Raw genomic sequence first — 24,498 nt, 5'->3', positions numbered from 1 at the left:
CCTCATCGTTATCAGACTGATGTGTAATATCAGATCCAATATTCTCTGCTATTCAACGACTATGATGGAACTAACAATTCAATAAGAAATATATTTTACATCGAAGAAATGGTGAATGAAATAATTTCATTCGTTCGAATTACTCAATTTCTAAAAACATTATTTTCTCAACTTCCTGACATTTTCATAATAATTCTAATTGATGGTCGTCCACGATGATATCATATTTTAACCTCGATTGTTCATGAATGAGAACCATTTACAAGTCTTGTTGCAAGAAAATTTTACGGTTAGACGGAGTTCGCCATCGTGTTACGCAATTGATGTAATCGGCCGTTGTGGAAAAGTACTAGTAGGTACTAGTAGCACAGACGAGTATACACGGCATCCCATTTCTAATCAATGCTTATAGTCTACTGCGTCAATTTTCGCAACAGTGCTGCTATCGAGTGTGCGACACCGGAAAATACTCGACAAAATAGTTACTTCAAACCACAAAGTGCCATTGATCATGTCAACAGAGAAGGAAACCAGGCATTATTGATTTAAATTGCCTCGATCATCATTGAATCGAAGAAAGGAAAGAAAAAGGCATTCCCGTCGATAATCATTGTGTATTCTCAATTTCCTTTAATAATCGAAAATTGGCTGCCTGTATCTATTATATGTGACAAACATGCGTAATTACAGTTTGTTTGTTTTGTTATGTATATATCATTGAGACTTGTCAACGTCCAATCTTATCAGGCATTACCGTGCACAAATTTTATGCTCTTTATAGATTACTTCGATTATCTAACGAAGTAATTTCTCTTGCTTTTTAACCATTCCTAGTAGCTGATCCATTCCTCGAGTATCTGTCGAGTAGTGCACGAATAATATGAGCAACGACAAATTCGAGTTCGCCATAGATCGCGGCGGCACGTTTACCGACGTGTACGCCAGATGTCCAGGCGGGAAGATTCGGGTTATGAAACTGCTCTCTGTAGATCCTGCCAACTACGAGGACGCGCCACGCGAAGGAATTCGCAGAATTCTCGAACAGGTACCTATAGCTATGATCTGAGAATTTGATTTCGTATATGACATAAAACAATTTCAGGAAACTGGAAAGAAAATCAATGGGGAAATAGATACGTCGTTGATATCATGGATTCGAATGGGTACGACAGTTGCTACGAATGCTCTTTTAGAAAGAAAAGGCGCGAGAATGGCGCTCCTGATAAACGAAGGGTTCAGAGATCTTCTTTTTATAGGAAATCAAGCACGACCGAATATATTCGACTTGGTTTGTATTTAAATATAGCGTTAAATTAATATGCAATTTGAAATAAGTAAATTGAAATAACCAAAGAAAATTGCGTTCTTTTTTTTTTTTTTTTTTTTAGCAAGTAATTACACCGGAAGTATTATATGAGAGAGTAGTCGAAGTTAAATGCAGGGTGATACCTGCATTGCCTGGTAAATGTCACTTGGATAGTAAAAAATGGCGCAGAGTGAAGGGATCTACGAGCGAGGATCTTTTTATTACTCAAGAACTCGACGAAGAGAAATTAAAACTAGATCTAAAGGAATTAAGAAGATCGGGAATTGAAAGTTTAGCAGTGGTTCTCGCGCACAGTTACACGTCAGTTACATCAGATGTCAATTATAATTTAATTTAATATTCTATCAAACTTTACTCATACTTTGTTCGTTTATTTTAGGTTTGCGGAACACGAGATAAGAGTAGGTGAGTTGGCGAAACTGGTCGGTTTTTCGCAAGTCTCGCTTTCTCACGAAGTTATGCCCATGACGAGGATAGTTCCTCGAGGATTCACTGCTTCTGCCGATGCATATTTGACACCGCATATTAAACAATACTTGCAGGTATTTTTTCTTAATATATTGTTTCATATTTTAATCTTTCATATCATAACTAAATCTATTTTAGGGATTCTCCTCTGGTTTCAAAGATAAATTGAAAGGGGTGAACGTTTTGTTCATGCAGAGCGATGGCGGATTGACTCCGATGAATTCGTAAATGCAGTTTTATCGAATTAACGAAGAAACCGATAAAAATCAATTAGTATAACGGCTGTCTTTATAGATTCAATGGATCTCGAGCCATTCTTTCTGGCCCTGCTGGCGGTGTAGTTGGTTATGCGATGACTACTTATGGTAAAGAGACCGATTTACCGGTGATCGGGTTCGATATGGGTGGCACCTCAACTGATGTCAGTCGTTATGGTGGTAACTATGAGCACGTTTACGAGAGCACGACCGCCGGCGTCACGATCCAGGCTGCACAGGTACTCCTACTTTATATTAGCTTCAATTTCTTTAAATTCAAATCAAATGTCTCTATCCAAATCGACGATAAACTATCTTGAAACTATTAAGTTGGTGAGGATGCCTCGTAAATGAAGTGAAAAGATATTGTATTGGCGCAATGTAGTCGATGTTAATCGAAACGATTTAAGAGATAAACGACATTCTCAAACATATCTCGAAATTGGGTCAAAGTTGGACGTGAACACAGTTGCGGCAGGAGGTGGATCGATGCTTTTCTTCAGGTCGGGTCTCTTCGAGGTAGGACCTGAGAGCGCTGGAGCCCATCCTGGTCCAGCGTGCTACAAGAAGAACGGTCCTCTGGCTGTCACTGATGCGAATCTAGCTTTGGGAAGACTCTTGCCGGAATATTTCCCGAAGATATTTGGTCCGAATGAGAATGAACCACTGGACAAGTCTCGAACGATGGAAGCTTTCCAAACACTTACGAATCAAGTATAGAACGCATTTTCTGTTGAAACATCATCATACTGTGTGAAACAATCAGTAGTTTATCGACGAATCAACTATGGTTTATAGATAAACGAATTTCTAGCGACAGAGGGGCATAGACCGAAGATGACCGTCGAAGAAGTAGCAATGGGATTCATCAGAGTGGCCAACGAAACTATGTGTCGACCAATACGAGCTTTAACACAGGTATTTACTAAACTGTATGAAGTCTATTAACATTTATATATTACACAGATACACTATATAACATTTTAATTCATTAAAAAATTCTGTTCTTCTCCGCGAATTAGGCGAAAGGCTATGATACATCTCGCCACGTTTTGGCGTGTTTCGGAGGTGCAGGTGGGCAACACGCGTGTGCTATTGCACGTTCTCTAGGAATGGGCACTGTCTTCGTTCATAAATACGCTGGAATTTTGTCGGCCTACGGAATGGCTCTGGCTGATGTCGTGGAAGAAGCTCAGGAACCCAGTGCGGAAATTTATGAACAAGGTATATTTAATGAAAATGCTCGTATATTTCTTCTTCCATTAGCTTCTTACAATTTGATGTAAATTTTTTATTTTTTTACTTAGAATCATTTGCACGTCTGGATGAGCGCCTAGATGCCTTAGAAAAGAAGGTTCGAGAAAAGGTAGCTGCTCAAGGATTTCCTGATTCTTACATAGAGACGGAATTTTTCCTGCATTTGCGCTATCAAGGAACAGATTGCGCCCTAATGTGCACCCCTAGTAAAAATTCTGAAAATAACGCCACGAAGCATGGGGATTTCCTTACTACGTTCTTGGAAAGGTAAAGTTTCTTTCTATTGATATAAAAAAAAGGAAGAAAGAGAAACCTTAATCTATGACTCCTCTATCTTTATATGTCACCTTTAATGATAATTGTATCGAATTAAGGTACCAAACAGAGTTTGGTTTCGTTATGCCCAACCGAAAGATTCTGGTGAACGACATAAGAGTAAGAGGCACAGGAAAGATTGATATCCAGGAAGATCCACATCTACCTTTCTCCAATGTTTCACCAAAGGTAGAAAAGGTAAGCAGAAGAAAAACTACACCAAATTAGTCCAATCCATCAACGACCAAGTAGCGGAATTCTAATCTTCTTCCAGACTACCATGGTGTACTTCGAAAATGGTTACCAGGAGACCAAAGTGTATCAATTGCATTCTCTCTCACCTGGCCACGTGATTCACGGGCCGGCCATTATAATGGACAGTCTGAGCACTCTTTTGATCGAGCCCGATTGCACCGCATCGATCACATCTCGCGGCGATGTGAAGATAACGATCGGTCAAGGGCTAAGGGCCGAGGTCACGACCGAACTGGATACCATTCAACTGAGCATCTTCTCTCATCGTTTCATGAGCATCGCCGAACAAATGGGCAGGTAGATCGATGGATAAAATGTACTTAAGAGAGTCTATTAAAGTACGAGGCTCTGATAAATTGGAATTATGACCCTGAAGGATTCTTCAGCGAACCGCTATCTCAACGAACATCAAGGAGCGTTTGGATTTTTCATGTGCGGTTTTTGGACCCGATGGTGGTCTGGTTTCCAATGCTCCGCACATACCCGTGCATCTGGGTGCCATGCAGGAAACGGTTCAGTATCAAATGAAGGCTTTCAACGGTGAATTTTCAAAAGGGGACGTGATCCTCGCGAACCATCCCTGCGCTGGAGGATCGCACCTTCCGGATCTTACTGTCATCACCCCCGTGTTTTACAGGTATTTATTCTTTAATGTTAGGAAATAACAATAATTTAATATGTTTGTATGTCTTGAATTTTCAATGTGTTTAAATAGAGACGTAGAGAAGCCAGTGTTTTTTGTAGCCAGCAGAGGACATCATGCTGACATAGGAGGCATTACACCTGGCTCCATGCCACCACATTCAACCTCTTTGCTTCAGGTATGAAAAATTTCCAAAACTTTGAACTCAGAAAAAATTCTCTTTTTGATTAACGCCAGCTCTTTGCCTTTGTTGAATGTGTCTACACTATGTCCATTAATATGATAATTACCAACAAGTTATGTTCTTCTACAGGAAGGGGCGACTTTCAAGAGTTTCTTGTTGGTTCAGAAAGGGGTATTTAGAGAGAAAGAGTTGACGGAAGCGTTGATGGCACCTGGAAAGATCGCAGGAAGTTCCGGAACCAGAAATCTGTCTGACAATCTGAGCGATCTCAAGGCTCAGATTGCAGCCAATCACAAAGTAATTATAACGACGATCTTGTCTTTTCATTCGTAATTTTAGAAAATATTTTTTTCATAGGGGTTACTGTTGGTCAACGAACTGATCGATATATACGGTCTCGATGTGGTGCAAGCTTACATGGGTCATATTCAACACAACGCTGAGGTTGCTGTGAGGGATATGTTAAAATCTGTTGGCAAAAAGCTTCTTGAGCAAACTGGAAACACTGTAGCAACCGCAGTAGATTATTTGGATGACGGAAGTCCTATTCAACTCCTTTTGAACATTGACGTGGACAAGGGCGAAGCTGTCTGTGATTTTACGTAAGTTTTTCTCTCTTTTCATACTCATATAATTACTGTCTTTGAAATTTCTGGTGTAAGAAAGAATGAAAATTTCAGTGGTACAGGGTATGAGGTATGGGGCAACTGCAACGCGCCTAGGGCTATTACTCTTTCTGCGTTAATTTATTGTCTGAGATGCATAGTGGGTAGAGATGTTCCTTTGAATCAGGTAATGTGAATTTTTATTAATTAATCCTCATAATCTTGTTAAATGTAAAAGAAAATTTCGCAATGTTCGCCACTGAATATGGTATTTCGTTTCCAGGGTTGCCTAAAGCCTGTAAAGGTAATTATTCCAAAAGGGTCTCTTTTAGATCCTTCAGAGGAGGCAGCGGTGGTCGGCGGCAACGTGCTCACGTCTCAACGCGTAGTTGATGTAGTTCTGCAAGCTTTCGGAGCTTGTGCAGCGTCACAGGGTTGCATGAACAATGTGACGCTTGGCACTGAGGAATGGGGTTATTACGAAACTGTTGCTGGAGGCAGTGGAGCCGTAAGAAATTCAAACTTTCTACTTCTTCTACCTAAATTAATAATATTTATTTGTCATAAAATTTGTTTACCAAGGGACCAACATGGGATGGTAGAGGAGGTGTTCACACACACATGACAAATACAAGAATCACCGATCCAGAGATATTGGAACTTCGTTATCCGGTTATTCTTAACAAGTTTTCTCTTCGACCCGGAAGCGGAGGAGCTGGTGCTCATCCTGGTGGCGATGGTGTCGTTCGTGAAATGACATTTAGGTACTTATATCGTATCGTAAATTTTCTAAAAAAAACATTTAATTGTAAACGTCTTTGAAATTTTATAGAGCACCCATGATGTTGTCTATATTGACGGAAAGAAGAGTACATAGTCCACCAGGACTAGCAGGAGGACGGCCAGGTCAGAAAGGACGAAACACATTACAAAGAGCCGATGGTAGAAGAATTAATGTAGGCCCCAAAACCGCGGTGCCTGTTTGCCCTGGGGTAAGAAAGATGGCAATTCTTTTACAACGAGTACCCCTTCGCGTAGACGTAGACGTATGGCTTGCATAAATTTTACACGACGCTGTAAAAGTTGCGGGATACGATGGAAACAGCAAACCGCGGATCGCGTGCATTTCGAGAAGGTAAAATAGCAACGAATCTATTCGCGTTTTACGCCGGGCTGTAAAAAATTTTATCTCGGTCGATATAATCGGGTCTATTTGCAAGTCGCTGCTGGCAACGTTTCTCTATACACGTTGTTTGCAAAATTTCCGTCGATATTACCTATATTGTTATTGGAAGAAGGAAGCAAGATTATACTACAACTGCTTGGACCACAGAGAAAATGGAATACGGCTGTTGGTTGCCAACTTTTCTTTTTGAAACTTGTTTCTCTATTTACGTTTGCAATATCGTGCTCACGCGTTTCGTCGTCTCCAATTTCATTTTTCGCAGGAAAATGCAAACGAAAGTCGAGCTTTGTTTGATATTTGTTGAATTTTAACAATTTTCCATAGGATACGTTCATTCTGGAAACTCCTGGAGGCGGTGGCTACGGTTCTCCCGGCGAAAAAATGCCATCGATGCAGAAAACATCTCAAGGATTCGTCGAACGTGGTAGCGTGTTCGAATATAGAAAAGCACAAGAATCTGTATAATGTATATTCACAACTGCACATACTCGTTAATGACAATAATTATTTTAATAATCGCACAATATTTTTATCCTTGTAATTATATCGACGAAAGACAATAAATGCAAAGCGAATGAATATTCGACGTCGATTTAATCGTCCACTCAATCGATTTTCGATCACTACCAATATGATAACGATAGAGCCGGCTGTAAGAGGGTAATCGAAGCGTTCAATTTATCGCTAAACGATTTATTCAGAAGTTTCTTAATAAATCGAAGCGAGGATTGAATCAAATTTACTGGACCTAGCATCGATTTGCCCGTACGGTTCATTTGGGAATGGCACACGATGGCTACCATTCCATTTCCGGTCGCAGTAATTGCTGACCGAAATATCGCGGCCTCTGTACACGTGCGCAGCTCGACACTTCCGATTGCACTTCCATTTGCACGGAAGGTTTCTTAGACACCCACACGATCTTCATCCAATATTCATGCATTTCCACCTAAGCTCTATTTCACGCAAGAAAAAGAGAGAAAATAGTATTGCAAGCAAATAGAATAATCGATTCTTTTCTCGCAACTATGAATAGAGCTCTCATTGATGTTCACCGCATAGCTCCGTGCGAAAAAAAGAAAGTCGAGAGCTCTTATTTCGCAGACTTCTGCTAGCTGTGAAGCTCCTTTGTGCATCCTTCTTTTCATCGCGAGACACGGACCAAGAAACGTCCACGATGTCGCATTAAAATGTAATACGACGCGCCGCGTGTTAAGGTTCGTTCACAATTAGCTCGTCTGAACGAACCGCTGATCTTAGACTTCGTACGTGACGATCCGTAAAGAAGCGAAACCGAAACCCGAATTTTCCTCGGTTTTGAGAAAGAACGCCAGCCGTATAAGGAAACGCTGATTGAAAGGGGAATATATTTTTCCCCTTTGTTCCGAAGCAACTGTTCTCGGAAGCTTTAATATCGTTCGAAATCACCGCTTTCAGTGATCGTTTCAGTTCATTTGGAGGAAGGCAGACACGCCGCGTTATGATCACGGAACGATAAAGTTTTCGTGAAAATGTTACGAATGCTGGAGTGCTCGCGTAAGGGGGAGCGGAAAAGTTGCATGAAAAACGACGATAGTTCGACAAAGTTTCGACCTCCCTTTTGCCAAAGTTATATCCTTCTGGTCGATACGCGCGCGTGCCTCGGCCAACTAGTAAAACTGACGCCCGATTTTCCGGTAAATCTGCTGTCTTTTAAAGAAAATACTGTCAAGATTCGTTTCAAAAATATTTTCAAAGCGATTTTATACATTTTTTCTTTTTTTTTTTTTTGTATAGCTATCGATCATCGACCTGGAATTTATTCCCTTTTGAACAAACGTCCTCGAGATGTCTATCAATTTGCCAGACAAGTCGATCTATGTTTAACTTGATCCAAAATTCCAGCTATTCGTCAACATCTTTCTTTATTGGATTTTATATTCTTTCGTCATAGTCTTCGATAATAAAAATGACAGACTGTGTAAACGGTAATTAGGCGGTGTTCGTTCAGTTGCAATAATCTCGAAAAACGCCTTATGGTTTACGCAATAAGTCTCTCAAACACCTGTCAAATACTCTTATAAAGCAAGCCTCTCGACTAAAAACCGATTAAACAGCCAGTGAAAACAGTCGAAATTAACGCTTCTCTTACGATGAGGATACCTTCAATATTTTTCTTCCTCTTCGCGCTTCATTGCATTTGTCTGTTCTCGAGTGCCAACTGCAAGGAACAATTGATTCGAGATGAAAATTCCGGGCATCTGAATCCAAACCCGCAGAACTCGCTAGTCCACGGCCGAGTAATTACCTCGAGAAAGGAACCTGTGGCGAACAACGGAGCGTTTGACAAACTTCCGACATCTCGTTGGAAAAACTTTGGTCAGGTGGGTTCGAATGACAATGCGGGCTAATTACTCTGGTCATTTCATCGTTGTGTCTATTTGGAAGGTATTTTCCTCCCGGGAAAATTGCCATAATGGACGAAATAGATTTTAGAGGGAACTTTGTTCGAACTTCTTTGCAGAAGTCCAGCGATGAAATCACGTGGAAAAATCAGCGAGTTCGCAGTTGCCTGAAGAATAAAAACGCGACATCTAGTGACAAACTTCGCTTGACCATCTTTCCACAAGCAGATATCGGTCGTCTCGAAGAAAACGGGCAACTTTTCCCTCGAAAATTGAATCGGAGATCGGCGCAATCGGCACAGACGAAAAAAGAAAAACGAGACACTCGCGAATCCGGATTTCCCAGGCAAGCTTTCGATCTGAACGGCAAACTTAACCCCGATCCGCCTGCCTTTAGTTTCTTTGTTTTGTTTTCCAGTTGGGATGGCGGCAAGGATCAACACTCCGGTAAGCGACAAGCGGATGCTGAAACTTTCCAAGAGAAAGAAGAGAGGCGAGCGAAAAATCATGAAGCTCGTGTTGGCAGTCAACGTGCGTTTAATCTATCGGATTTATTGCCATTCAAAAATGGATACTTGGAGATGGTTGGTCTGCCGGGTCAACCTATTAGGAAGATTTTTGACTTTTTCTTTAACGCGATTAAGCAGAAACCAAAGGACGGTGGTGAGAATGAGAATCAACAGTTGCATATCATAGGTTGATATGGAAATTGTTCGAATACGGAAGAGACACGTTGAAGAATACAATGGAAAACGCAGAAACTGCGAAGGTTGGTATTCACAAAGCGGTGAGAGTCGGATCATCGTCTATAAACTTTGACGCAGGGAAACCATAAACTGTTATTCGTTGCATATATACGTATTGTTAGCTTAAGCAGTGGCCCGTTTGATTAAAGAATAAATAGATCGATGATTATAATTCTGCTTGGTTCCTTTTATACGCGTAAACTATGGAAGTGTAACGTCAATTCACATCAGCTACTTATAAATTATACTTATCTATAATAAGTATTAACTTATTATAAATAATCAGCCATGTCACTGCGCCACGCCAGAAAAATTACTGAAAATTCTCAACGCGAGAACTGATTGTAATTTTAATAAATAAAAAAAAAAAAAAGAAAATCAGAGACCAGGCCACACACCGCGGGCAGGATGGCGCCCAGATGTCTGCACATCCTTGGCGCGTACCCTCAATAGTCCTAAGTACCCACCGGGGGTCTTGGAATTTTCTTAGTTAAAGTCCTTCAGACCAAGCGAGTATCTCTTCTCTTAGGTTTCCTTTTACGTTTATGGTTTACTACTGGTTAACACGGAAAGTTAGTTTTTCCTCACGTCTGGTATGTTCCGTTAGCAACTTTCTCACGAGGGCGGCTAAAACCCTTCCTGGTTCACCAACCGTCTTGTCATCCAATCGGAGACGGCGTCTACTGCCCTCGTTTCCTTAACCAAAATTATCATCAACAAATCCGATAGTCCTGTGTCCTTAGACACACCCACCCCTAGCTTTCCTCAGACACAGTATCGTCAGTAAAATTTCACTTATTCCGTATCCTTAGAATAGTCAACATATCTTTACCGGTCTCTACTTTTATAACAGTCGCGTACTTAACGTATCATTGTAACTAAGTTTTACATAACGTGGTTCGAGTGAATTGTGATTTATGTTAATTCAGTGTGTGTTACATTGCGATTGCTGAATTCATAATAAAGTTTAATTAAAACAAAATTAATAGTTGTGTTACGACTCAGCTATTTTATTTCATCAACCAACCCTTAAGTTTACGTGACGATGGCTTCGGGGTTTTCAGTTATAGGGTAACACTGCTAGTGCCACGTAAACTCGAGGGTTGGATGATAAAATAAAATAGCTGAGTCGTAACAGCGTGCGTTGCTATTCGACCTCAACACGTGAAAGCAGAGAAGCTAAAGGGATGTTTTAACCAAAGATAAATACTATTCGGTTATTACACGACTGATCCGTCTTAAGATTTTGCGACAGATGAAAGAACATCTTGAACATCTTAGAGCGAACGAGTGTATGAATATCTAGCTCGAAGGTAACGAGAAGAAGGCGTAAATTTGTTGTCGTTTATCACGTGTACTACGATTAATGATCAGAGAGGTAATGATTCGCGCGCGAATGCATATCGAACAATTAGTAATATATCGGCGAAATTTAAGGTAACGATCGTCGATTGGCACGTGTACCTTAATTAATCACGTTCCGATGCATAATGCATATTTGATGAGCAAATCCGTTTAGTATTAATATCCTGATTATCGATTCATTCGTAACATTGAATAATCAAATTAACCGACACGATATATCCTCGGGCGGCATGAATCGAATTAGATGGAAACAATTAATAACAAGATTTTACTTATTTTATTTAATTCGTCATTGACCTGTCAGCAAATTAGGAAAATCGAGCTCACGTCTTTGCGGTATTCGTTGATTTGCTTTCTTGTTTCTATCTCGTGTGTATCGCAAAACTCGCGAATTTTTTCACCACCTGCGAAGAGAAAGTTTCCATCGTTTTCACGAAAGATAACGAGAGATATCGATTCGGTCAACGGAAGGGAAATTTTTATAGAAAATTCCACCAACGAATACTTTATTTTCCTTCCGTTCTCTGTTTGCCTTTCCGTGCGGATTATTTTCCATGCATTGCCGACGCTTCAAATTTTATTTTTCCAGAGGTTGGTCATAACTATAACGCATCAACCCTATGAAAGACGAGTTCTACGATCACGGTGTTTCGCATAACTCGAACTTTCACCGATCGAGCAAGCAAAGCTTCGACAGGCGACAAATTTTACAGCGTAGAAAGCGAATCGCCGATATCTTTAAAACATATTCGGGAATTGAAATCTTCGCAAGGAACGGGGTCGTCTAATTTTTCAGACGATCGTTGATACTTTTACGCATGCTCCCATCTTTCGCTAGATCTGGAATCTCCGGGGAAGTATTCTTCCGAGTGGAAGAACACTTACCTTGGAATCACGTGGAGGCTGTCTAAACGTGACCGACTCCGACTCGAGTCTGTGATTTACTGGAAACCACAGCTGGATCTTCGAGGATTCGTCTCGCCAAGGAAATGTAGCTCGCACGAGGCCAGCATTCAATAGCCGAACGTTCCAAATCTTCTTCCCGCCTGTTGAAATATTAACGAGTATCTGCTAGATTTCGTCCCTTGTTTGTGGCTCATTTGGCAAACAGCTTTTACTCCGCGTGTACCGATATCGCCAACATCCTGCTATTATTAATCACCACTAAACTGTAGTATCGTGGACGAAAGGCCTAAGAAATGTCGGGCGAATTATGAACAATGTCGCGAGAGCCGAGGCGCCGTCGGGCCCATCAATGTGTCATCGGTCTTTTCAAGTGCATAGTTTCGTGGAAAAGACCTACGTGACTCTGGCCACGAGCGTCTGCAGAACACGTGTGCGGTGGGCCTAGGAAAAAGACAACAGAATGCGGCAACGGCCAGAGCGTTAGTCGAAAAGCACAGTGTGCGAGTCGAAAAAAGCAGAGTGCGAGCGGAGGAGCCAAGTGAGACAGAGGTTGCGAGTGGCGTTGCCGAGAGAGTGTGGATTGCGCTGTTTTCTGTGCGTTTGGCGTGAATAGTTCAGGTTGAACAACAATCGTCTTTTTCTGTCTGATTAACATCTCTATTGTCCACTCTTTGTAAACACATTATATCACGACATTACAAAACTTTTCCAGGAATGCGAGGAAAATCCTAACAAATCTGTACGAGATTTGGAGTGGCCGCCTGGTAATTACCGCGACGATTTATGCGAACCAGATGCGATCCTCGGGCAGGACGACCGTCAAGGGTCTACGCTACCCTAGTGCGGCCCCATCATAAACAGTGGGCCTGTTGTACAATCTAGGTACTTTAGGACTCCACGGAGAGAACCCATAAGGCACGAAACTTCTTTAGTTTATGCTGCATCTCAGGAAGACCGGACACGCGGCTTTCCCCAAGTGTAAGGTCACCTTTGCGACCCTTCACGAAGGCAGCCAGCCCATCCTTAAACATACGTCTTTACCCAATGATCAGTTAGGAACAGATTTGAGACACACCCACCACGAACCTTCCTCTACGACAGCAACATTACCAAGAGACACTCTTGCACCAGTATTCTAAGAGTCACCACATAACAGTATTCAGTCAGTGACCATTATATTTAACAGGATAGCCAGTGAATTAAAGACAGTTATTTTCAGAGTATTAAGTGGAACTCAGTGAACTTAAAGACAGTTGTATTCAGAGTATTGAGTGGAATAAATAAGGTGAACTAAATCTCTTTACATTTATTATAATCCTCCACCTTGGACGCTAATAACGTTCAAGGCTCGCGATACCAACCGATCAGTTGTGCCTGACTGGTCGTTAGTTAGTTGTGTGTCGCAACAAAATCTAATATTCCAAGAGAAATAGTTTGCGAATGTCGCTTCCAACCGAGATCTGACGGGATTCTCATTGAGAACGCGTGTCGGATCCTCTAAAAGACGAATGAATTCCTTTCCGTTTGAAGTCCTGGCTGACACACGGGTCTGGACAGTTCTGAACACAGGGTAAATTGCGCGCGTGTTTCGGCTGACGTGTATGAATTGCACGAGTAAAGGAAAAATGGAGGACAAGTTGAGAGGATAACGCACGTGTATCCGGAATCGCGCGAAAAGCGCGATTTTATGGAAAGAAGGCGATCGTCGAACGGTTAGAACCGCCCAAAACGAACAGAAACGGAAACTTGTGCTACAAAACGCACGATAAAGGGATGGTCAACCCGGTGCCAGTGGCACGTTACCAACCGAGCCACTGATATAAATCTTATTTCTCCGTTTTGTGTAATGTTGGACTGTAAGTGTATGCGCACGAATCGGTCTCCCAGACGAAACGTATATGTATGCACAATGCACGTCCTCCACGCTACTTGTCTCGGTCCGATCTCTCGCATAAATCGTCCAGCCAACGTTTCCTCCGAATCCCGTGGAAAACTGTGCGAGAATAATTTCCTGGCTGTACGGTTTTTGCTCGGTTCGCGAGCATTCCACCGTCGTACTTTAATGTTTAACACTTTGTACACGGCTTGAAGTCGACTACGCCGGAGTGAGATATTGGCGATGTTATCCGGAACCGAGTCTCGGATTCTGACAAACGAGGCGTCTCGCGTTTACATAGACGTTAACATTTGGTTTCTGAAATATACCGTGGCGAGGATTTGAAAGTTTTAAGCGTTTCGAAAGATTAGGTGTTTCTCTATTTACGCGTATGTAAGACGCGTGTAGAGTATTGCGATGGAAGTTGTATTCAAATTTACGACTATATTTACGCTTGACCCGTTAAACGCAGTCTCCGTGCTTGCAGAAGGATTCAATTTCCTCGAAAAATTGAAAGAAAGTACAGCGTAATAGATAGATTATACCGGAAGCTGAATTTTAAACAAAGTCAAACTCTCGCGAGGTAATCGCGTGAGAAGTTGGCGAAAGTGGATCGTCGAACGGTACACGCTGCTCGTCTACCTAACGTTTCTCTCTGACGGGAACACCGACCTTCTTTAGCGTAGTTTGCTGTTTGCACAATATTAGAACGATTTCTGAGTAACAACGTAGGGCAAGGAAACGACGTAGAGTTTACGAGGATGAAACGGCAGAGTAACGCATTTTCACGGAGCATTGTCCCGTAATGGTATGCGAAACTCTCGACAAGTTCGCCGAATTTGGATCGCAAGCGGAGATTGCTCGCTTTAAAAGTCAACCACTTCGTCAAATCTTTCTTCAATTATGAGAATCCTTTTATGCGCAAGCACGACAGAATAGTCCAACTATTAGCGAGACAAAGCTCGTCGAAGATCAATGGAGAACTTATAATCGCGAAACTTCGATAAACGAGACTATTTCGCTCCGTTCGGCTGATAATCGACGATCGTCTTTCGAACGTCATATTACGTTTGTGGTTAGATTCGTTCTCGTTGTTCGTCGCTCGAAAGAATATCGACGATGTCGAAGATGTTTAAGATATTTAAACCATCCAGTGGTTTGATCAAGCGTTATCAAAGTCAGATTCAAAACAATCGCGACGCTTGGAGAACGAAGATTAAGAAACACGCGTTCTATTTGTCCGGATATCACAAATATGGACTATATACCCACGATATATTTTACGACCAGGACCCTGTGATAAGAGAGGCATTACGTCGACTGCCAATACAAGTGTTAGACGGCAGAAATTTTAGGTATTCGCTGAAATATGTTTGCGTTTTATGTTAATCGTGCGCAGCTAGTTGACGAATTTCTATAGCGGCCTTTCCACCAGCCGAATATTCGACTCGCATATTTGCGAGGCCAGCGTGCCACGAAACTATGCGTAAATCTTCTATCCAGGATTATGGAATTTCTAGGCTCATACGTAGCTCTCAATTGGACTTTTTGAAAATACATTTGCCCAAGGAAAAATGGATCACGTACGAACAAGATATGGAGTATCGATATTTGGACCCGTACATAGAAGAAATCAAGGCGGAGAGAGACGAGATTTACCAGTTTGGTTGCACTAATTATTCTGACAACGACTGGCCTAGTTGCGAAGTAAAATAAGAGTATTATCTCTCGTTTGCTGTTTCTCAAATATACGCAGGAGATAAACGAGAAAGAACAGGCGAGGCGAAAGAACATCGACGTCGAAAAATTCATTTTCTGCCTTCTGTGAACAATTTGTATAATAATTATCGTAAATATTAAAAGTCGTGAGATCTGATGAAACGGTATTAATTTCGATACACTGGAAATCCAATTTTTCAGCAGATCTCGAGGTTCTATCGTATTCGAACTATAACATTAAAAAGAAAAAAACCAGTTTCTCGTTCATCTTCGAGTCGCGTATCTTAATTTGCAACGCACACGCGTCCTAGAGGAAAGAAAGTTGGTCGGAACGATAAAAGTGGATGGCGTAGGTTCTTCATGATAACTTCCGTGTCTCGCAGCTCTAATTATGGACCACGCATTCAAGTGGTTATCCCGGCAAGGATGTTGCTCTAGAGATTTGAAAGTTGCTTCTTCGAGTGTATCACACGTTGCGGCCGCCGGCTTCAAGTAGCCTCTTCAAACTCTACCCTGACCTAGGCAGGATTCATCGTCGGTTCGCTCGTATTCAAAACGCGCCGCATCGGCAACGCTTTTTGTGATTGCACGTTCGTTTTTACGAGCAGGTATTCCGCGTGCCACGACTTCGTTACGACCGGAATATTTCCGGCAAGGCAAGACCACTTAATTAACGCCAGATACGGTTCGTGATTTTTATGTCCATATATTCGTTTCGTGATTTTTATGTCCATGTATCGAGCATACGCGCTAGTTTCGCGATATTTAGCTGACGAATCTATTGCGAAATATCGGTAATCCTCTCTTTAAATACGCTTCTTTGCATATAGATCTGCCTCTCTGCTCTTTTGCCAAGAGCAAAAGTGGTTTTCTTTGCTGCAGTATTGCACCGTCGTACTACCGGCTTTAAAGGCTAAAGCATTTCGCAAAATCTTGAAAGGATCGCGCTTTTTCATTGAAAAGTATATAAAAGGATTTTCGAAACTCAAAGAACTCGGCATCATCGACGGTTGCCCCTTTAATCACGGTGACTCTTAATTAGAAAATTATATCCGCGTGTCGACAAAAGTTTCTCGAGGACACAGATGAGATGGTACGACGTCCTATTTGACGAGGATCTAGATAATATGATCACGAACTATGTCAAAAATTTGGCCACGTCCATCGGTATTAAGTAAGGCGTTTAATGTCCTGGCTGGAACAATTGCACTTTACAGAGTATAGAGTGTTAGGCGAATGGTTTCGCTTATTCAGTTGGAAACAAAGAGGCATGACATTAATTCCACTTCTGCTGGATAGTTAATACAAGCCATTCTCAACAAGTAGAACTTCGCCAGCGATCCTAATTCGATAACTCGGCAGTTATCGGTGTCGCGAACGCTTCTTGCGAACGAACATTGTTTCGATTCCATTTACCTCGCGTGCGTCGTGCTTTTATTCGGTTTACGAGCGGTGAAATGAAATTTCAAGCGGAATCGACCGCGACAAAAATCAGCGCGGTTACCGAGTGAATTTCGATTTCTCAATTACGTAGCGACGGGCTAATTTATCCGAGAATGTGCAAGTTTGTTTCCACGTAGCTAACGATGGTATACTCTGTGTCCATTTAATTGTTCGAACCTCGAAACAATGAACCGCCCGCGTGGCGACAAAGTTACATTCAATTTACAAGCCCGGCAGGGAAGCTTCGTCTGGTACAAGCGTAATTATGTTGCACCTAAAGGCAAGTAGAACTTCGATTTGAACGATGCGATCTTGTCCGATCGTTCTAGGCTTGTTTGCAAAGGTCGGAGGTATCATCAAAGTTTCGCCAACAAACTCCATCTTCTCACTAGAAACGCGAGCGAAACTGTACGAAGATATTCGCAGATTACGCAATCGATTAACGCGAAACGAGGCTTTGTTCGAGATTGCATAGTGGGATTTGCTCGATATCGGCGGATGCGAGCTAACAAGATATATTCTGTATGATCGAGCTTGCCACATTCCCGCTGTTCGAGCTAATTAAACATCATTTTGCTCGGAATGATAAATTAAATTTTACCTTTCTAGCACGTCGTTTTGTTTCGCGTACGCGTTTCTTCGTCGGCGTTTATCTTTTTACGAAATTGAAAAAAGTAGACGAAGACGTCGTGCCGGAAGGAAAACATATTTTTCCCGAGGTAAGAACCAGGATCTGATTAGCCTCTTGTCTCGTAGTACTCGGAGGAAGAAATCGCTCTCAGAAACTACGGAAGTTGCGCAACATGCGCGAAACACGAGCGAAGCGACGAGCGAAGAGGCATCTTAATTTTTCGCCGAGTCCATTCAGTTAAAATTTATCAATGATTTTTTCATTTTCTGCTAATAACTGCACATTCCGACGGCATAAATTTTATTATTGCGTTACTCTCCAGACGAATTATTATACAGCAGACGGTTTATTAAGGCGAAGAAGTTCTGCGATACCGTTTCAACCTGTGGCAATTTGCATACATCACATCGTCGAGTCGCTTCTTATTCCTTCAAATTCATCCGAACTTACAGTAGGTTAATTAAGGAGGAATTACCGAATGAATGCCGGTTAGAATTGCCCGGCAGAGTGATTACTCGCGGCGAAGGATAGCCAGGGGAAAAGTTAGAAATATCCGGCAGCTTTACTTTTTAATCACAGTTTATCCGTGTCGAGACCTTTTACTTATCCTGTTCGTGCAATTACGGTGTATCCATTTCGTATTGTTTCCACCGAAGAGAAATAGAATCTTCGGTGACGACGTACCGGAGCTTTTTATCGAAAGATTTCGAAACGTAACAACAAGGAAGAAAAATGAATCCACGTGGATAAATTCCCGTTTCCCTCGGCAAGGGGTGAATCACAACCGAGAAATCGTATTTACTTTCCATGAAAGATGGAAAGAAAACATCGGGCGCGATGATGATAGGCGTCCTAGTCATACTGTTTGTTCAGTATTATATTTTTAATACGCTGCGATTTTCCGCGTCATGTAAATTCTAGCGACGATGAAAGGCACGTGATAATTCGTTTGTTTCATAAAAAGAAAAGGGCTTATTCGATTTACGGGCAGGCGGAACGAGCCTTTGCTCCGGCGTTTATCCGCGCGTTAGGGTGAACCGATTCCCCGCCGTATTTTATTCCGATAAATAGTTCTCGACGAATAGAGAGTTGGTCCGGCGCGTGCGAGGAGCTTGAATTGCCCAACAGGCTCGACAGTAGTTTAGAACAATAAAGACAATGCCATTGATTCGGGATTATTGAGCGCGAACGCAGATGCAAGTTCGACTAAACTCGGATATTAATTTAAATTATACGTCACGTCGTCGCGGATTAAAATTCGGGAACGATAGCCGAGAAATGTTGATAAAAAGTAGAAATTCTTAGGATCTTTTGGCGAATTTGGCCAATTTTTAATAGCTTCGCTTTTGTATCTCTATCTCTAACAAAAACATAGTAACTTTTTTATTGAGCTAACAATTTTTATAATTTGTTCTTATTAAACGGACCGATCAATATCTAAATGTTCAAGATTAACGAACACGTATGTAACAAATGTGGAACTGGTTTGAAACTCCCCCTCGGGGGTGAACAGCATTTGTGAAAACTGCATCGTAGGTAGAATGAATATATTTGCTTCTTAAATAACCGTATATTCTACATTTTCTGAAAGTTAATTGTAACTTTTTGCGTCTACATGGTTGTATGGATGTACTTTTATACAACTACAATCCTCGCTTGTAGCATTCTCATTTTCGTTATATAAGAAGGTTGCGAATAAAAGATTTATCTCCATTTATCCCTACGTTTATTTATTTCTCTATTCGCAGACATCTTCTCGTCCGCATATAGCAAAATTAATCGATGCATCAGCGAGACACGACGTACTTTGCATCCCTTACATCGAGAATGTATCTCCTGTGCCGCGTGAAGCTCTCTGTTTCATCAAATTTCTTCAGTTTTTATTCTGCAAGACTAATTTCTCATGAAAGGCAGGTACGGCAGATCGCAAGAACGAATCGATCATCATGCATAAATTCATGCTGTTACTCGGAAGGACGATTTCCGCAGCCCTGTATACGAAGGTGTAAAGAATTTACTTGGGAATCTCGTTCGAATTGAATTATTAAAAAAGTATAGAATTTATTGGGGAAGTTTGGGAAGTTGATTTCAGGAGGTGGGCGAAGCTATCACGGTACTCGCGGAGTCGGGCACGTCTTGCTTTTATTAGTTCGTTAATTTAATTATCCGCAGCGAGAAAGCATTAAGCCAACACGCCACGTGAGGGCGTATAGCTTGATATAATTGAATTGTAAGCCACCTTTGCAATGCCTACGGGAATTCTACGATGAACGTGAACCAATCGATACGTATTATGCAAAGAGCACGGATGGAATTTAACGCGCGTGTATGTATAATTATTGTAACGTTTCCAGCTTAATTCGTACAATTATCGGCGCGATCGTTTAAAAATGGAGCCTGGTGCTCGACCAGAATAACAATTTATTCGATTCTCTTTCTCTCCACCGCGGAGAACGGAGTTTCTTTTATCTGCTATAATTATATCGACGATTCTCGCGACGAATCAGTAAGAAAAGCGATACACTGCAATGAGATTGCAGATAACGCGAGAACTTTCGTACCTCCTTCGACGTGGCTGTCTCTTGGAACGCTTCAAAATCTCTGGCTTGGACACGAAGCCGATAATTGGAGGGTCGATGGATAACGGAACGAGATGGTGCTCGCGGAGCTAGAAAATCGACGGTCTTATCGAAGTGTCGCGAACGTTTCAACAGACGGTCGTCAAAACGAGCCAGGAAGGAGGACCCGCACGATCGTAGAATCTCGGGTTTTAAAACGTGACATTTTTTTTCTTCTAACCGTAAAGAGGATCACGGTTGTGTAAATACGCGAGCTCGTGTATTTCGGATAGAACAGTAAATATTCGGAATGAAACATGCAGTTCACCGCAAAGTGCATTAAAACATGACCAAAAGAAGGAAGAATTTTATTAAAATTCGCGGACCGCCATGCGACTACGTAAATTGCACTTCTGTGAATTCACGCGAATCACGGGAACGCTTTAATTAAACTTAACTCCAATAAGAAGTTTCGCCCTTCCACTCGCTTGTAATATGCAATAATATGCAGTAATAAATCTTGGCCGTCGATGTTTTTTCTGCCAGATGCTTCGCGAAGAGGACGGTCTCGACGAAAAAGGATAAGTTGTCTCTCTATGCTCTCCTCCGCTCTTTGACAGAAATTAACCGTGCACACGATATGAAATTTACTTTCCAACGGAACATATTTGGCTTTTCTCGCGCGATAGAACAATTCCAGCGGATCTACCGTTAATTTCCATTCACTTCTTCCATTTCCATCGATACCACATGAACCTATTTCAGACGCTCTCAGCCATGAAAGCCTGTCAACGTATTCTGCCTTGTTCTTCACTTGTTCTACGCTTAAAGGTACTGTTCGATCCGATATGCGTGAAATGTGCCATCCACGTGGAACGCTTAATACGAGCACTTCGCGAAAATTGTGCCTCTTGTTATATCGCGAACGCTTTCTGCCTAGAAAAATTATTCATCCCAGTGTTTCGTTCCGATGACTATACTCTTTTTTGTTTTCCTCCTAATATCGTCGTTGCGATTTATTGCTGTTCCGATATCAGCTAAATAGCCCGATATTTCACTGATCGTGCATACGCTTGAAATTGCAAGGGACCCAAGGTCACGGTATGTGGCAGCATGCCATAAGCAAGGGGATGCTGTATTCTTTCCGGTTTGCTGGCAACTTGCTCGACTGCTTCATTTATCGATTTGACATTAAGAAACTTCTCTTATTTCGTGGAGTCTAGGGACATTCTGTTTGTACGCTTCAGCGAACGAAATGATATCTAGATTAGCGTTCACATATTGTTCAGTTTTCCTCTGGCAGAAAGAGTCGCTCAGGCAGAATATCGAAGGTAATATGCGTTATCGCAGATAAACGGCGTATTCAAAAATATTTTATCAGTAAATGGATATTAAATTCATTTATAATGTTTTATTTTGAACAAAACGTTCGGGATTATTTCTGATAAACGTGAATCGCGCGTTTGAAAAGTTCGTGCTTAAAATGTTTGCACACGGGACAGAAATATTAGAAAGAAAAGGGACAAAGAACGAAGATTATCCGATTTTTTTTTGTACAATAAATAGCAGGACATGGACGAAAAATATCCAGCTTGTGCTGTTGTTAGTCAATGTGAAACCGCGCACGACTAAATTGTTCGTTAAATTTGCAGAGAAGGAACGCTTCGGTTTTTGGACATTTTTGCTCGTTCGGCAACAATCGATTCGTTTGGTCGGTCATACACGCATCACCAAGCGTTTTCGCTTTAATGTCGCGGAAATTGAATCGAAGTCCCGCTACCGTTCTTCTTAGTATCTCGATCGACGATACATAACGCTTTCTCGTTAGGGTCTTTGAAATTCCGTACAGCAACTTGCATTTGCATTTTTATACATATAAAATTAAACTCACAAAGATGTATTTTTAAAGCCAATAATAATCGTTCGATCGCACAGCGAAACTGCACTTCCTCCTCGATTACACGGAGGCAAGTTATCTTAAAACATTTTTAAACTCGTTGTTTCTCGCCTCGAGTTTAATTATTTCGCGATTCTGAATCTTTATTTACAATCTCCACTTCATGACCTGAATCACAAATTCCTTTGTTCGTTAGGAAACCGATTATTTTTCTTGATTTTCGTCGAGAATTCTACGTTGACCCTCATCAGCTGCAAATGTCCTTTTACAAGATCGGTATTCATCGCGACGATCTGAATATACATACTGGTTTTTCTATTAAACCACATTCATTTGTATACCGAGTGAGTCTTTCTTTGCGGAAATTCACGGTAGAACCAGCGCTAGTATCAGCAAGTTTGAATGCTACATTATGCATGCCTGGTATTTGTACACGCGGCCACCATTAAATAGTTCTCAAACAGTGGTTTCTGCACATTTCTTCCCTATTGCCGTTCGCGCAAGACTCCGTTAATTTTCACTGTGCTCCAGTACTGTTCGTTTATTCAACGCAATTATTTACCTGGATGATTGTCATTTTCCAATTTATGCTCCGGAATATCAACGACTCTATCTTTAGATTTTTAGCATCGCCGTATCATAATTTTCAAATGGAGATTAAGAGGAACAACTAGGACGAGTTGTTTTCATTTTAGCTGCGATAGAAGAACGCGTTAATAAACGTGCGCGATCTCAATCGTTTCGACAAAGGAAGAGATAGATAGATAGATAAATAGATAGAGGAAGAGATAGATAGATAGAGTTTTTTTTTTTTTTTACAAAGGAGTTTATTGAGTCCAGAAAATACAGATTCTAAGTACATTATTCACAATAAACATGAAGTTTTGTAATGGTATGTTAGGCAAAGTTACCGATACGCGGCGGTACGACGTAGCCATGCTGTATTATATGTCGGCGCTTTACATTTTTCGTTGTATGATGCAGTTTTTGGGTTTAAGCCTCTGGGAAGCGGAGCTTTATAGATAGATAGAGTCGTGTATCGTACGTGATATTTCGTGGTTGATATATAAGATGACAAGTGGAAGAAACAAGTCAAAGACAAGTTGAAGAAACCGTTGGAATTCGAAGATTCCTCTACTGGCGTGTCGTCGGAGTCTACGACTTTTACTTCATTGTCTTTCCATTTTAATTTTCAGTCTTACTGCATTTTGCCATTCATTCTTCCTCCCTCATTGGCCATCGGATTTTCCATCTCGGGCAGGATATTAATATTCAGAATTCTTAGAGTCTCGACCGAGAAAAGCTGAAACTTCACCGGCCAGTTTCATTCCTTATATCAGACTTTCTCCGTCTTCCGAATGAATCCTCGTAAACGAGTTTCCGGGATAATAAAATAAAATGCCTAATACGATGGTACGATAATGGAGCGTTATAATCGCGAGAATCTGGCAGTTAGTGAAAATACACGATATCCAAAGGAGAGATATTTCTGAAAAGTTGGCCGATGAAAACTATCAAAGTGATGCTCCACTTGTCATATCCTGGCCCGTTTTCAGGCTGATTAAACGCGGATAGTGGATGCGTCGTTTACATCGCGTTGCGCGAACGCGAGATTGAAAGAGGTTGGAGTCGAGCAGACAGAAAGCTGAATAGGGGTGCGAAATAAAAAGAAGACGACTCCGGCAAAGAATGATAGAAATATGCATTCGCGTTCGATGAGCGAATATAAAACGATCGATACGATCAGCCTGAGACTCACGCTTCTTAAAAATTCTTCGGCCATAATTTCCTCAACTCGATGAATCAGCATTTATTCCGCTAAGAAGAGAACTATTCGCGTTCTCTGTGTTACACCGTTTCTGCCTCAATTTTGCTTTCCCCGTTTCGATGCGGTACGCGGAATGCTAAATGATCAAAGGATTAAATTGTTTCGAAGGGGTTAGTCGAGCATTCGTACGATTAAACTCGTAGATACTGCTCGTTTTTACATCAGAGCGCACACTTTACGCATTCCATAAATTACGATGAAAATTTCCTGTTTCTACTATATCTGAAAACTGTAATATCGAGGATGAAATATGAAAAATCATTCGGAAGATATTTTGAATCTCGTTGATAGTATTTCAGTTCTGTAAAATCGCGCGAGAGTGGGGAGGCTGATTTAAAAAACTCGTGAATTCTAGCGAGGAAGACCTGAATATCAAAGCTGACAACCTATTTTACGCTTTTCTTCGAACAAATCTACGGAAGCCGGGATAGGTCGTGGTCTTTTTTTCAGGCAATCGACCGGACGAGGATCTTGGACCGGGTGTAAAAGCTATCGAGAGGAAATAACGGGAAGGAAAGTGCAAAATGTGCGGTCAGAGAAGGAATGAGCTTCGAAAAGAAAGCTTGGTAAGTGGCCTGGTAGGTACACGACTTGCAGGTTAACCTTGATTTTACCTTTTCTTCTTCTTCTTCCTCTTCCTTCTGGCTA

The 24,498-nt window shown here is 41.4% G+C and overlaps 2 protein-coding genes across 2 annotated transcripts; both read left to right on the top strand.

The window, feature by feature from the left end:
• The first annotated feature begins 41 nt into the window (after nucleotides 1-41).
• Nucleotides 42-7,078, top strand: LOC126867722 (5-oxoprolinase). Its single transcript, XM_050622551.1, has 21 exons — nucleotides 42-1,045; nucleotides 1,103-1,288; nucleotides 1,389-1,627; nucleotides 1,707-1,869; nucleotides 1,934-2,019; nucleotides 2,090-2,291; nucleotides 2,506-2,766; nucleotides 2,851-2,970; nucleotides 3,075-3,276; nucleotides 3,360-3,576; nucleotides 3,684-3,822; nucleotides 3,899-4,176; nucleotides 4,256-4,516; nucleotides 4,595-4,700; nucleotides 4,836-5,003; nucleotides 5,064-5,308; nucleotides 5,387-5,498; nucleotides 5,595-5,819; nucleotides 5,894-6,075; nucleotides 6,144-6,303; nucleotides 6,822-7,078. The coding sequence occupies exons 1-21, from the start codon at nucleotides 881-883 to the stop codon at nucleotides 6,960-6,962; spliced, it is 3,858 nt and encodes a 1,285-aa protein (XP_050478508.1). The 5' UTR covers nucleotides 42-880; the 3' UTR covers nucleotides 6,963-7,078.
• An 88-nt stretch (nucleotides 7,079-7,166) lies between these two features.
• LOC126867733 (uncharacterized) lies at nucleotides 7,167-10,795 on the top strand. Its single transcript, XM_050622574.1, has 2 exons — nucleotides 7,167-8,860; nucleotides 9,001-10,795. The coding sequence occupies exons 1-2, from the start codon at nucleotides 8,630-8,632 to the stop codon at nucleotides 9,580-9,582; spliced, it is 813 nt and encodes a 270-aa protein (XP_050478531.1). The 5' UTR covers nucleotides 7,167-8,629; the 3' UTR covers nucleotides 9,583-10,795.
• Nucleotides 10,796-24,498: the final 13,703 nt, after the last annotated feature.

The sequence above is a fragment of the Bombus huntii genome, chromosome 7, assembly GCF_024542735.1.
Source record: "Bombus huntii isolate Logan2020A chromosome 7, iyBomHunt1.1, whole genome shotgun sequence".
NCBI lineage: Eukaryota > Metazoa > Arthropoda > Insecta > Hymenoptera > Apidae > Bombus > Bombus huntii.
This window is presented reverse-complemented; position numbering and strand designations above follow the sequence as displayed.

Excerpts from the sequence above, each read along its gene's own strand:
- LOC126867722 (XM_050622551.1), top strand. The coding sequence starts at position 881 with ATGAGCAACGACAAATTCGAGTTCGCCATAGATCGCGGCGGCACGTTT. Across the intron at positions 3,577-3,683 it reads CTTACTACGTTCTTGGAAAG|GTACCAAACAGAGTTTGGTT; the intron begins GTAAAGTTTCTT and ends TATCGAATTAAG. Across the intron at positions 5,004-5,063 it reads AGATTGCAGCCAATCACAAA|GGGTTACTGTTGGTCAACGA; the intron begins GTAATTATAACG and ends TTTTTTTCATAG.
- LOC126867733 (XM_050622574.1), top strand. The coding sequence starts at position 8,630 with ATGAGGATACCTTCAATATTTTTCTTCCTCTTCGCGCTTCATTGCATT. Across the intron at positions 8,861-9,000 it reads GTTGGAAAAACTTTGGTCAG|AAGTCCAGCGATGAAATCAC; the intron begins GTGGGTTCGAAT and ends ACTTCTTTGCAG.